General features: G+C 44.9%; 1 protein-coding gene across 1 annotated transcript in view; it reads right to left on the bottom strand.

Annotated features, from left to right (window-relative positions):
- PPP1R14C (protein phosphatase 1 regulatory inhibitor subunit 14C) overlaps window positions 1-11,309 on the bottom strand; it is a 53,014-nt gene extending 41,705 nt beyond the window's left edge. Inside the window, exon 1 of the mRNA XM_074820699.1 lies at window positions 10,901-11,309. Within this exon, the coding sequence (XP_074676800.1) occupies window positions 10,901-11,185 (285 nt within the window). The 5' untranslated portion in view covers window positions 11,186-11,309. The remainder of the gene's footprint in view (window positions 1-10,900) is intronic.
- Between the last annotated feature and the right edge of the window lie 1,947 nt (window positions 11,310-13,256).

Genomic DNA, 13,256 nt, shown 5'->3' with positions numbered 1-13,256 from the left:
GGAGATGAAAGACACCTAAGGAAGACACTTTAAAAAAGCATTTCAACCAAACAGGATCAACATCAGGTCCTCTGCACTCTGGGAATTTAGGCTAAACAGCAGTACAATTAAGTAGGTTTGCCTCTTGGGGCACTTCAAGGATTATTTACTCCATCAGATCACTTGAAAGAACACAAGGAAAAGAGCACCTGAGATAATGAGGCCTTTAAATGGCTCTCCTCACCTCAGATTCAGCAGCCCTGTAAAAATAATCTGTTAGTCTCCAGTATTGATTTTCTGTATGCTGAGAAGCTGTGTGTAAATTGACTTCTGCAATAAACGTCATATAGCATGGGTACATCAAGTGTCTGACACTCGTGGTCTTCTCACCACATTTTTGTCTTACCAGCCAGTTAAAGTGTTATTGGTTGGAACAGAGACAGTTTTCAAATGCCAGTATTTCTTTAAGTCAGAAGTATTAGGTCCTGTCAGATTTGACATGGGAAACAAGAAGTCTGCCTTCTGTGGAGGGAAAAAAATTCAGTGGTACCAAAACAAGTGCTCTCACATCCTGCAGAATCTAGGAGCAACATAATCTTGAAGAAATTTAGTCTGTAAGAGATCTGGAGAGCTTCTCATTGTTTGTAGCAAGTCCTTCAAGCAGTGCCTGGGCATAGCAGGGTACTCTACACAGTGATGACTGCAAGACCTCTCCCTCCCCCAAGACACTAATTTTGAGCAGCAGGCAGGCCAGGGACTGGCAGTCAATGCATTTTGGCTCTGGTCCACTGCTGTCAAGAAATATCAGCAGGAGTTCTATCATGCTTTAAAGCAGACAGTCCTCTTACCCAGGGGCCAGACACACTACTTCACTCTCCTGGCAAGTCCCTAGACTGCGAAAGATCGAGTGCCTGAGGTATCTTTAAAATTAATACAAATATCTCCAGATTCAGGAAGTGGGATAATATCTCAACAACGATGACAAACCCTGGGAGAAGGGAGCTAAAGACTGTATGGGACTCCTGTTTGATTCCAGTGCTGCTTTTCACTGTCGGATTCCCCAAAATGTATTTTGGCAAACAGTCCTGCCTCCTTCCACCTGCTACATCCAATGCACTGCAAGCTGCTAACCCAGAGTAAGAGCTACCAATACTAATATCAAATGTAGTCATTACATATTTAAAGGTAAAATCTGATATAAACTTTAAAAAAATGAACAAGAAAAAGCATTCAGAAACCTACTGAAAAAGACGACAAAGGGGAAAAATTGTTTAGGTGTTTGCTTTTACAGAAGTCCTGGAAGTCTTTGTTGCAGGCAACCTCAGACAAGATAACTTCCAGATACTAAAGTGAAGGATTGATATCTTGCTTCCTCACAGAAATGTATTCTTTGGTTATGAGAATTACTTCAAGACACTAAAGTGAATCTTCTGTGTAAGAGTTTGGTCTTCATAAACAAATAGCATCTGGATACAAATAAGCAAGTCAATTAAATCTTTAGCTGAGCAGTCTAGTAAACTAGTACTGCAGTGACAGCTGAAGTAAGAGCTGAGATGTTTCTGGCTGCCAGTGAGCTAGTTCCCACCAGCACTCCTCCCCACATTAGTTTTTGCACTCAGAAAGGATTCACTTTTCAGTATTAAGAGGAGGAATTCAACCATAATCCAGCTTTAGGGAGTTTTGTTAACTTTCTTAGAAAGAAGACTAAGCAGTTTTCCCTCAGTACACCTGAAACAGGAATACAGAGTTTGACAGTAAGCCTAAAATGGCATGATTGCTAGCAGCATAACAAAACCGAAAAGACGCAAGGATTTATTCCAGAACATCCGGACTTCTTTTCTGACAAAAAAATTGCACTATGTGCTTCCGGTATTATCTTTTAAAATGTAAAGCAACAAGTTTTAAAAGCTCAAGGCATTCTTTTTGTTTAAAGTAAATGTGTCAAAATGTTATATATCAGTCACCTAAAGTAGAACAAATCATTTGTACCACACTAGACTTAACTTTTTTGAAGTAGATATCTAAATTATCATTCAAGTCCTAAAATAAGTTAGTATCTTGAGCAGCTAGCATCATATATTTTCCAAGTACTGCTAAATTAATTCTATAAAACATTAGTGAGCACAATTCTCCCAAAGTCTGCAGACATCTACTCAAAAGGCAGATTTTTGTTATAAGGTAGTAAGTGACCTCAGCAGAATCACTGTGTTAATACTTTTGCCCCTCTATTGCGGTCATCAATTGAGCCTGATGATGCTCAGAGTAAGGACAGACAGTAAAGTGCATTTACAATCTATTTAAACATCATCCCAGAGTGAAAGTCCAGGCAAGCCCATCCTAAGCAAGCATTGTCTTCTGTCTATGTCTTTCTATATTTTATGAAGGGGGTGGGAAAGAACCTAGTGTCTAAAAGGTTTAAAGGGTCTATTTAAATCTATGAAATAGTGTGGAAAGCAACATCATATAACTGAGTTACTCCATTAAAAAAATGATATAAAATGCAAAGAGTTTATCTGCAAATGAGAAAGCAGACCCTATGACCTAGGAGATCCTTCCCAATTCTGTGTTCTGGAAAGTAATCCTATTAAGACAGTCTGATAAGAGGATTTTCATTAGGCATTGTAAATGCAAATGATGGCACAGTCAAAGTCCAACACACAGGACCAAAGCATGTGATCCCCTTGTTGGCAGCACACTCAGAATGGGAAACTCTTCTCAGTCACCACTGGAAGGGTCACCTATAGACTAGCACCATTGCACAAACTAGCCATTTATTTACCATTAAGCCACTCTAATGCTATCTTTCATACTAGCTTTGCTCCACATGCTGAACAGTATTACACGAAATTAATTAAGCTACCAGCATTATAATAATTAAAGAACTACAGGACATGTTATGATTTTTCTCTAGGTTTAGATCCATTAGATATGCACTACTGAAATATCATGTGGATTGAAAAGATACAAGATGCCTTCTGGAGCTGTGATCTGTGTGTTCCCTGAAAATAGTTTAAGATACAGTGTTGAACTGGTTCCTAGAATAGGTATCATGCTCCCTAGGGGAAAAAAAGGTAACAGTTCTGCTATTCAGATGTGATCCTCAGAATTAAACAGTTATCACTTCAAAGAAGATTTGATTTGTTTCAGTATGCATCTCTGCCCGAACCTTGTTCCAAGAAGATCTTTAACAGGATAGATTTATTCTACCTTTGAAATATAGTCATATTGCTGCTGTATGGACTGCATACAATTAAGATTTTATCCCTCCCTTCTCCAACATTAATAGCTTCTAGAAATCTTGACTTCCATAATTCCATGTGTCACACAGGGGGGACAGCAAAAGAAACTGCCAATGTTTTATGACAGGCAGCCAAAAGTTGCAGTGACACAGATGGATGGCCATGTCTAACCTACTCAATTTGTGCTGTCAAATAGAAGTTTCTGCAGTTAGATGTAGGGAAGGAAAATAAAAAAGGAAGGGAAAAAAATTAGAACTTAGCTTTCTTATACTGCAGGCAAGACACAAGGCTGCTAGAAGAATGGATTGATATTGCTGCTGCTGCTTTATCACCTGTGGTGACAAGAGACAAGGTGACCATAATTCAGACTGAATCAGGTTAGAGACAGGATAGCATTTTTTTCATCAGCATCTCCTGTACTCTCGGAGAACTGCTTCACACATTATGTGCAGTAATATGCACTACAAAATTGTTCAGGGTTTTTTTGGCTGGGTCTGGGGCCAAGTACAGTGCCTTTTAAGTGGCAAGACATTAAGCTAATCTAAAGGGAGAACTACAAGAATGCAAACAGGAGTTCAGCCAGCTTTTGCAAGGCATGAATTAGTTTATTCTCATGACAACCTAAACTATCACACTACTTGTGAAATGAAGTCTTACTTCAAGTAGAACATCTTTTTATTTAGATACAACACCTATTTAGAAACATTCCCTATGCCTTTTAAAAGAAGAGGCACATGTGCCATGAAATACATATTTTCCTCATTTAAACAGGGTTATTTTTGTTTCAGGCATTTCCTTCCATAGGACGGTTTAGATCAGCTAATGCAAAGCTATGAGAATAATGGGAGATATCCCACTCTGGCAGAATACAGGGGTACAAGGGTCCATCAGTGCACAAGTCAGCCCAGCGTCTTCAACAAAGCGCAACATAACCAGCTCTCTGCTATCTGTGGATAGATCATCCATGTTGTAGTTTAATTGTGCTGCAAGTACAGACACATGCAAGCTAGACTGAAGTCCAAAAGCAATATAGATGGGTTTGTGCGATGAACTTGAGTGGGAAAAAGTGGTAGATTAACGACAAATTCCTCCTCTTCCTCCTTCAGCTAGATGTTCACTGTGTGATTTGCAGCATAGTTTACAATTATTTTTTTTAATCCACAGTTTTTCCATTGTATACATGTTCTCTCTTCCACCCACTCCCCACCCTTGCTACCCTGGATAATCAAGCCCTGACTCTAAGTAAAGCAATTTGCCTAAAGGCAGAAGAGCCTTTGTAGCCACAACAGTTGGAAGCTACTGTTTACAAGTGCAATTATAAAAATTTAAGTGATGTAAGCAATCAATTATTTCTTTGCCTTGTTATAAAACAACCACACCTACTGCTTCAGCAAAGAGACCAGTTGAATCTTGAACGGAGAGGGAAGGGACAAAAGATTTGCTATGGAAGATGAAGATCTATGTTGCAAACCTTCTAAATTAGAAGTCAAGAATATTGCTGCTACTCAAGATAAAACAGTGAACATGACCAGTGCAGAAATGACATCCAGACTATACAAAACTCAAGAGTAGAAAAATAATTTTTTTGAACTCCTTTGAGATGTAGTGCAAATTTTGCATGTAAAAAGGAGGAAGGTAGCTGAATGGGGGTACATTTCCTGCTAGATTAGGGTCTTTAGAACCTAAAATCAGAGTTTAAGCAGTGCATTTGGAGGCAAAAGGCTCTGGCCTCACCGCCATCAGGTGCTTGGCACCCTCACAGGTATTTAAGCCCGTTCCTTCTCTGAAAGTGGCAGCATGCATTTTACAAGGTTGTTTTACAGCAACATGCATTTTATAGGCCATCTGGGCCTTCCCATTTTCTACTCTTGGGATTCAAGTGTCTTTCTGTGGTTGCTACAATAAGAAGCCTTTGCTACGCCAGTGTTACCCATGTCCTTTGTAGGTCTCTGATCACAGCAACTCTTCAACTGACAGGGGTATGTTGAGCATCATTCCTGACCTCCAGAGAGTGCTCCAGAGTTCCTGTCATACCGTGTGGAGATCTCACATCTGTAATAGTTGTTCAAAAGAAATAATTCAAATACATTTCTAGGCAATTTGATGGACCTCCAAGTACTTTACTCCAATGCATCTAGACTGTAATACTCTGTTTCCAGAAGAAACCCTTTATTACATTTCCTACTGACTTGCACCCTTTTAAGGAGTGACACTCTCTAATTCTCAGACCCCTCTGTCTCTTTTCACTTTTGATCCATTTAGAAAGGAGTCCACATGCAATTACCATTTGTGAGATCTTAGTCCCAGTTAGAGGAAGTCTATTCAAAGAGTCAGACAGTCAGCAGAAGCTTGCTTCTGTAGTGTTTTATTCAGTGGATTTCCTTAACAAAAGGCTTTCTGAGAAATGAATAATGAATTTCAAACATTACCTCACCATAGCCTGAGGAATAAGTACTACCTGATCATACCGTCGGGTTCACATCACTACATGGCAGCCGCAGCAGCGTGCTGACCAGGCTGTTTTGGAAAGGACGGGATGTTTGGGGTGTGGGGGGAAGCATTTGGCCCTGAAGTGCTTGCACCATTTTATTCAGAATTCTTCCAAACCCAGAGCAAAACAGATCACTGGTAACCATGGCAACTGTCTCAGACACACAGGATCTGTGGGATGCGCAGAGCCACTGACCCGTGAGCAAGTGGGCTGGAGAAGGCAGTCCATACTGTGAAGGTCAGTGCCCCATATAAATACAGTCCCAAATAGTAGGGAGAGAAGCAGCTGCAACCAAGTCCATCAGATCACAAGACATGCCTGTTTGGATGCAAATGCACACAGAGGAACTGATGCCCTGTACAGCATCCAGTTATTCAACATGTGCAGCATGGCTCTTGGTAGACCACCAATACCATCAGTCTGCAACTAGATTCAGTACTGAAAAGAAAATTTTTAAAATACAGACAAGGCAGCTAATTTGTTTGGAGCTCAAGGTTAAGTGACTAGAACCCTTCTTGCAAGAAGCTATCCTTTTCAGAAAGCCTGACACAAGACGGACAGCTCACCTTCCCAACAACACTCAGTTCACCTTTTACACCTTGTCACTAGCTTCACCACTGAGGCCAAAACACCCATGCAGCAGGAGAGGAAAGGGAAGGCTAGGAAGTTTTTAGTTTCGTGATCTCTCTCTCCAGCCTAGATAAGGGCCCGTCTTTTGTCTTCTCCTGTCTGGCACCAACCAGTTCAAACCGAAATGTGTACAGACCAACAGACTCCCTGACACTATATTAGGGACAAGCTGTCACCATTAGCATATCCCAGGAGCTTCAGGACATCGGCCAAAGAGAGTGTTCTCCAGCACTGCAGTCACAGAGCGCCCAGGGGAAGGGAGCTCAATCTACACAGGACCAAGTTAAATTGCTCCCTTCCCTCCCACACCCCACCAATACCTTTCTTTTAAGCTAATGGCCATAGATTGGCCCTGACAACATGAAATCCCTTATCCATTTCAGAGCTTCATGCCACTCTTGTCATTGCAGTACCCATATCAGGAGGTGGAAGAGACTCTTACATATGACAATTCTTAGTCTGGCACGGCTTTGTACTCTTAAAGAAAGCATTTGAGGGGCTTTTAAGGGCAGATCTTGCAGCTGTATTTTCTTGTACATTTAATTTTTGAACAGAATTCCAGGGTATTTTGCCCTGAAATGGAAAAAGGGTAAGCTTGGATATAATCCCCTGTTACTTCCAGATCAACGTCATATCCTTTGCCAAGCACCAATTTCCATACATGAGTAGTCATACTTGAATAAAATAGTTGATTATCCAACTAAGCTCAGCAGTATCTCATATTAAAAGGTAAGTCTTATACTCAACCTTTAGAGTGCAAAATCTAAGGGCTCATTTGATTTGTATGTACAAGGCTCTACATGAAGAGATATTCAGCAACAAACCCATAGCACAAGCAAAATCTGTCTTCACTGCTTAGTAATGCTGTGCAAAAATCTGTGCCCTCCATGTGCTCATTCCAACAGCATCTTGCCATTTATAGCAAATGTTATAAATGTGGGTAGACAGGACCCCTGAGCACAGTAATTCACCTGCAAAGTTGAATGGTTTCTGGGGACAAATCCAGTGGCTTTTTCCATATATAAAGTTGTACAAGTTTGAGAGGTGCACACGACATAGATCATACATCTGGAAAACTAGACTGTCATCACTTTAATGCTGAACTACAAGTTGCAAACCATTAGGGAATGAATAGTGATGATGTAAGTTGTTCTGTGCAGCATTACTTAACAATTCTTGACCAATAATGGACTTAGCCCAAAACATGAAGCATCTGTGGAGAAACTATTTTTAGAAACAAGATACCTAGTAAAGGTCAACACTGAAGTCAGTTCAAATCCTGCAGTGAAGGCACTGCACTTTCAATATACTAATCTGTGACCACAACCTGTTTCAGCATTCATATAAACCAGAACAAACATTTTTTTAATGAAGCAGCTCCAGGAGCAAACAGCCAGACTGACACTTACAATGAAGCACTTGACCTGAGTACTTTAGCCTGGCAGGTTCTGGTGCCAAACAAATCCTGCCTAAGAGTCTGGTCCTACTAAAATTTTCTACCTTGGTAACCATTTACCATTCACATTGGTTTTTAATACCTAAAGTCTGCATCACGTGGAAGTAACCTCTCAGGCTGATCTTTGTATCACGGATCTGTGGTCAGCATTAAAAATAGTCTCAGAGAACTCCTTCTAAACCACTTCCCCAACCCCATTATCCTGCTTGGCATCCAATTTTTAAACCTAAAATTGTACCGCTTAAGACAAGATCCACTAGAAAAAGAACACAAACCTGTCTCCTTAATTCCCAACCTCATCTCCTAAACTTTGTCACCAAGCCAAGATGGGCTTATAGCTGACTTAACTTGCAAGTACTTGAGAGACTATGAATACATGTTTAGCTTTCAATAAAGGGAGTCTTTCTGCAAGTATCCCCTTACTGATGAATCTCAGCGTAATTTAATAGAAAGCTTTATTTAAATGGAAAACAGCAAGCAGGCACTACATGTATGCAGTCTCACAAAGAGACATCCAGGTCTTCTTACAGACTTCCAGTGTGCCGCACTGCAAGTGCCCTCTACTAATTTCTGCTGTTCCCAGGAATGGAGTGCATTGCTCCGCTCCTCAGAAACAGAGCTCCGAATCAGAACAGTGATGAAACACTGACACCGGTTAGCTCCTCCAGGATTAGCAATTCGATGGCTATTTCTGACATTCTGGAAGATTTCAGATTGTTTCAGAATTTAAGTGTCATTGCATGAGGAAGCTATGGCAGACCTTCCACCCAAGTTAAAGCAAGCAATTCCCAACTCCCCCACAACCTGCCTTCAGACAGGGTTATTAACTGTCTGCATAGGTGATTAAGTTTCAGCCTAAGAACTACATCTGTAAGACTAAAAGTAATTCAAGCAGATTCAAGCAATACATCTTACATTAAATTGCTATTGTCTTTAATCACTACACTCATCATGCATCTTTAACTTTATTCTGATAGGATATTCATTGCTTGACCTTTTCACTACTGTCATCCGTGCTGACACAGGATAGAGTTCATGCATAACAGCAAAGAAGAGCAGAAGACGACTTAAACATTTTGCCCTCAACCTTCAAAGGTAAAAACACTTTCATCTGTTGTGTCAAACCACTTTTTCCCTAAAAGTCACCTCAAATCAAATAATCAAAAAAGTTCTTTTTATGCAGCCATATATGGTCCCCATATTAATGCGGAGCCCTCCTTCTAAAGCAGATCTTCTATTTCAGTCAGAGGCAGCAGCCACAACAAGAAAGAATGAAAGACATTTTTCTCCCTCTAGCAATCTGGTCATTCGAATACTGTGAAGAGCAGCAATAATTCCTCTGGACCTTGGTTTGGTCCCATGTATTACATCCTTTCTTACATATAGAACAACTCCACCTGCATGTCAAAAGCATGCAGGCCAAACAGGCCTGGCGCTTTTGAACAACAGGAGTCAAACCAGAGGCAACAGATCCAGTAGGGCAACCACTAACTACATTATCAGCTCATGCAGACACAGAATCATCAGTTCATGCAAACAGTTGTAAGTACTTCTGACCTCAGAGAAATCCTTGCAGCCTACAGGCTATGTGGCCTAACAAATCATAAGGCTGGAGAGGCAAGTCAAACCAAGATGAAGAGTAACAACTGCTTATTTTTAACCAGAGTTTCCATTTCTATCTTTCCTTACCTTAATTCATAGATGTGAATAGTTAAGGAGGTTTAACTTGTCACATGCACATTTTTTATGAGGGAAAGTCCTTCTGACAAATTTGCTGATAAACTGGTTTTGAGATGAAAGGAAGTTTCTTTAAGCATTTGTATTATGTACATGCTAGATACTCAGGCCTGGTTATTTAGGCCCTCACATCCACTCGAGACATTCACACCTCAGGGACTGTCAAGCTCTTGCCTTCCTAGCTCCAGAATAGCTGGGGACCCTGGGGTAAGATGTTGGCTCCAGAGATGCTATGTGCAAAATTCACATTTGGCTTCAACAAATCTCACTTCAGAAGTATCTAATAAAAGTGAATTAGACTACTGATGGGAGGTGTGGAACCTCAGTTTAGACTTAACATTTTGATCCTTCGTAACAGTAAATACTCGAGATGGCAGGAAGGTAGGATCCCCTGGGGACTAGAAGGTCTACATTTCTAATGAAGCTTTGACAAAACAAAGTACTTGTGCCTCCTTTACTTACAACATTGTCATTTATATAGGGAAGATAACAGTTACTACTCCTCTGAATAATCCTGAAAAATCCTCCCGTTCATCTGTCCTCTACAGAAGAAAAATCATTCTGGCAACACTCACTTTTTCCCCAGAATAACAGAAAGCCAGGTTTGGTGTCTACAGATTAGATGCAACCCCCAGTATTTTCGATTCTCATCCTAACGATCCTCCAACTGCTCACTGAAACGTCCTGGCTAGCATCCACCCGCTTCTGCGGGCCGGGGTCACACAAGAAAGACCACGGTCTAGCGGGGACCGTACCCGCACCGGAGACCTTCCTCCACAACGGCCGCCTCCGCGCAGCTCCCTCCTCCTCCTCCTCCTCCTCCTCCCCGCCCCCCCTCCCGGCAGACCGCTCTCCCCGCTCGCCTCTGACGGGGACCGACACCACCCCCACCCCCCCCCCAGTCCGGGGAAGGCGCCTCCGCGCCCCGGGGGCTGCAGGGACAGCGGCTCCCGGCCACGCACCTCCCCGGGAGCCCGGCGCCGCCCGGCACCCCCGGGCCTGCCGGGGCCCCCCGGGAGGAGCGGGGCCGCTCCATGCGGGGCCGTGTGGCAGCCACTGCCTGTCCCCAAAGGGCTGTCCCCTCCCGTTCACCCTCTTTCTGCCGGCCGGGGGACACCTTCCCCCCTCCCCCGCGGGGCAGGGGACCAGCTTCCCCCCTCCCCCGCGGCGGAGGCGCGGGGCGGCGGCAGGGAGGGGGCGGCGGGCCGGGAATGTCATTTGGAGGTGGCGGTGACAGCGCTCCCCTGCCCGCGGCCGAAACGCGACTCGGGGCGGGAGGAGGGTGCCGGGGGCGAGGGAAGCAGCGGCGGGCGGGGGGACTGCGGCGGCCGCGCCGGGGAACCCCCCACCCCGGCCCCGGCCCCGCACCTCGCAGCCGTAGAGCTGCCCCAGCTGCTCCACGATCCACTCCTCCAGCACCAGCCGCTTCCGCAGCTCCTTCCGATCGTATTTCACCGTCACTTTCCCTTGCTGGTGGCGCCGCTGCTGGACCTGCACCGCCGCCGCCGCCGACACCGCGTCCTCCCGGGAGGAGCCGCCGGAGGAGCCGCCGCTCCCGCCGCCGCCGCTGCGGGGGGGGCTCTGGAAGAAAACGCGGTTCCCACCGCCGCCGCCCGCTGCCGCCGCCTCGCTGCCCCCTGTCGCCACCGACATGCTCCGCTCCGCCGCGGCTCCTGCCGAGCCGAAAGGCGCCCGCCCGCCCGCCGCTACCGCCGGGCCGCAGCAGCCGCCGGTTGCGCCTGTGCCCGGCTCCCCCGCACCTGCCGTTTAAAGCCTCTCATGGCACGGCGGCGCAACCGGCCCCGCCGCCGGGAGGGCTGGGCCCAAACCGGCGGGGGGCGGGGACAGCCGAGGGGCGGCCCGGCCCGGCCCGGCCCCCCCGGTCCCGCCGCGGCGCGGAGCGGAGCGCGGAGCCCCCGGAGCGGCGTGTGCCCGCGGCAGGACCCTCCCGGGAGCTCCCGGGGACTTCGGCTGCGGGGCGGATCTTGGCTTTTTTTGTTTTTTGGAAAGCAATGCAGTATTGCCCCGTCACGCACACAGCGTTTGTAAATACCGGGTATCTGCAGCATTAAAACGCTGAATGCGATCGTTCTCTCCGGGAAGGGGGATGAAGGATTTCAGGGCAGCGAACCCACATAGAAAGCGACTATCTCGAGCTATCAGCAGTGAGTGTAACAATTAGCCATTTGGAGATGGCTGCCTTTCCAAAAGGCACCGGTTAGCATCAGTGTTTTCAGCAGCTTCGTGTCTCTCAGGACGCTCTGAGTGAAATCACACACCAAAACGCACCGATGGCTGCAAGTGAGCAGCCCACGCAAGGCAGGGCCCTGGACCCTCCCCGGTAGCAAAGAGGTTGGTTTACCTGTGACAAGGGCAGAAGCCAACCTCCCGCGCATGCAGACCTGGGACTGGAAGTGCCTGGTGACCCAAAGCTGGGGTACGGCTGTGGGGACCGTCCCCTGCACACGCTGACCTGGCAGAGGATGTCTTAAGTCAGCAAGGGGCAGAGGGGAAGGGGACATGGATCACCACCCGTAATTACCCGGGCATATCTGCTTCAGTCAAATCCTTGCTGCTGTTTGGCGTGCCCAAGCGGTAGCAGTGGCATTTCAGCCCCTCTTGCCCTCCACATTTGACACCCCACTGAAAAAGAGGCTAACATGAGGCATTTGAGCCTCATCAAGCTATCGGCTTGTGCCGCTAAAGAGATCATAATCTAATATGATCAAGAGATAAAATCTTATTATTGGTTTTAAATGGTGTGATAGCTTTTAGATTTTCATCTAAAAAAGCACTAGTTCTTCAAAGCAAAGCATATAAAGTTAAGTTCTTTATCCATATTTAGGGACCACATGATTTTCAGAGATACTGATCAACTGCAACTAGCCATCAGCGTAGATCACACTTGAAGCCTGGGCTGCAGGCAGAGCTTGAGAGAAAGTCACATCTCACAAGTCTGACTTTCTGCAAGGAGCCTGTCCTATCTGCCGGGCAGTCTTCCCTGCCATTACCCAAGCAAATCTCAACTTCCAGCTGCAGCTGGCTAGTGCTGCCTGCCTGGCTCTTATAAATCTGGGCTTGGGTAAATACAGTAAGAAAACACCATCGTCAACAACTTGTTCTTAAAGAAACCATAAAGATGCAGAGGAGTTTTTGAAAGAGGGGAGCGGCTGTCTTTTAAACTCTTGTGTTTGGAGTGGCCTATAATTTGGGTCTTCAGCTCTGCATGTCATGTTGGAAGTCTGGTGCTGACGTTCTCAACCACAAAACTTGAAACTTGCTTGTTTAGAGCATTTTCATCTTTCTAGACTGATTTTGTTTTTGGTTGCTGAGAAAAAATGGATTAATGCAAACGAAGGTAAATATTGCACAATAGGCTTTTTAAAGCTATACTGAGCATCATACTTGCTGTTCGATGGGATATAAAGCAGGAATACCCAAACTGTCACCACAATAGGATATTTTCTGGAGTCAAAACAATGCTGAGGTGTTCCACACTGGACCTAAGCTGGCCGGAAAATACTGAAATTTTTGCTCCCTGTTGTAGCAAGTATCAGGTGTACATATGGCTAAAATATTCTCATTGACCCTGAGTGTGAAAATCCAGAAAGTCTCAGCTGAAGGACTTTTTCAATACTATTATTAATGGGATATTATGCTCACTGCAGACATCTAAAAGCTGGCACCTGTATTCAAATAGCACTTCCACAACACTCTTACAGTA

This window comes from Strix aluco, chromosome 3 (genome assembly GCF_031877795.1).
Source record: "Strix aluco isolate bStrAlu1 chromosome 3, bStrAlu1.hap1, whole genome shotgun sequence".
In the NCBI taxonomy this organism is placed as follows: domain Eukaryota; kingdom Metazoa; phylum Chordata; class Aves; order Strigiformes; family Strigidae; genus Strix; species Strix aluco.
The sequence above is the reverse complement of the archived record's forward strand: the minus strand, read 5'-3'. Positions and strand labels throughout refer to the sequence as shown.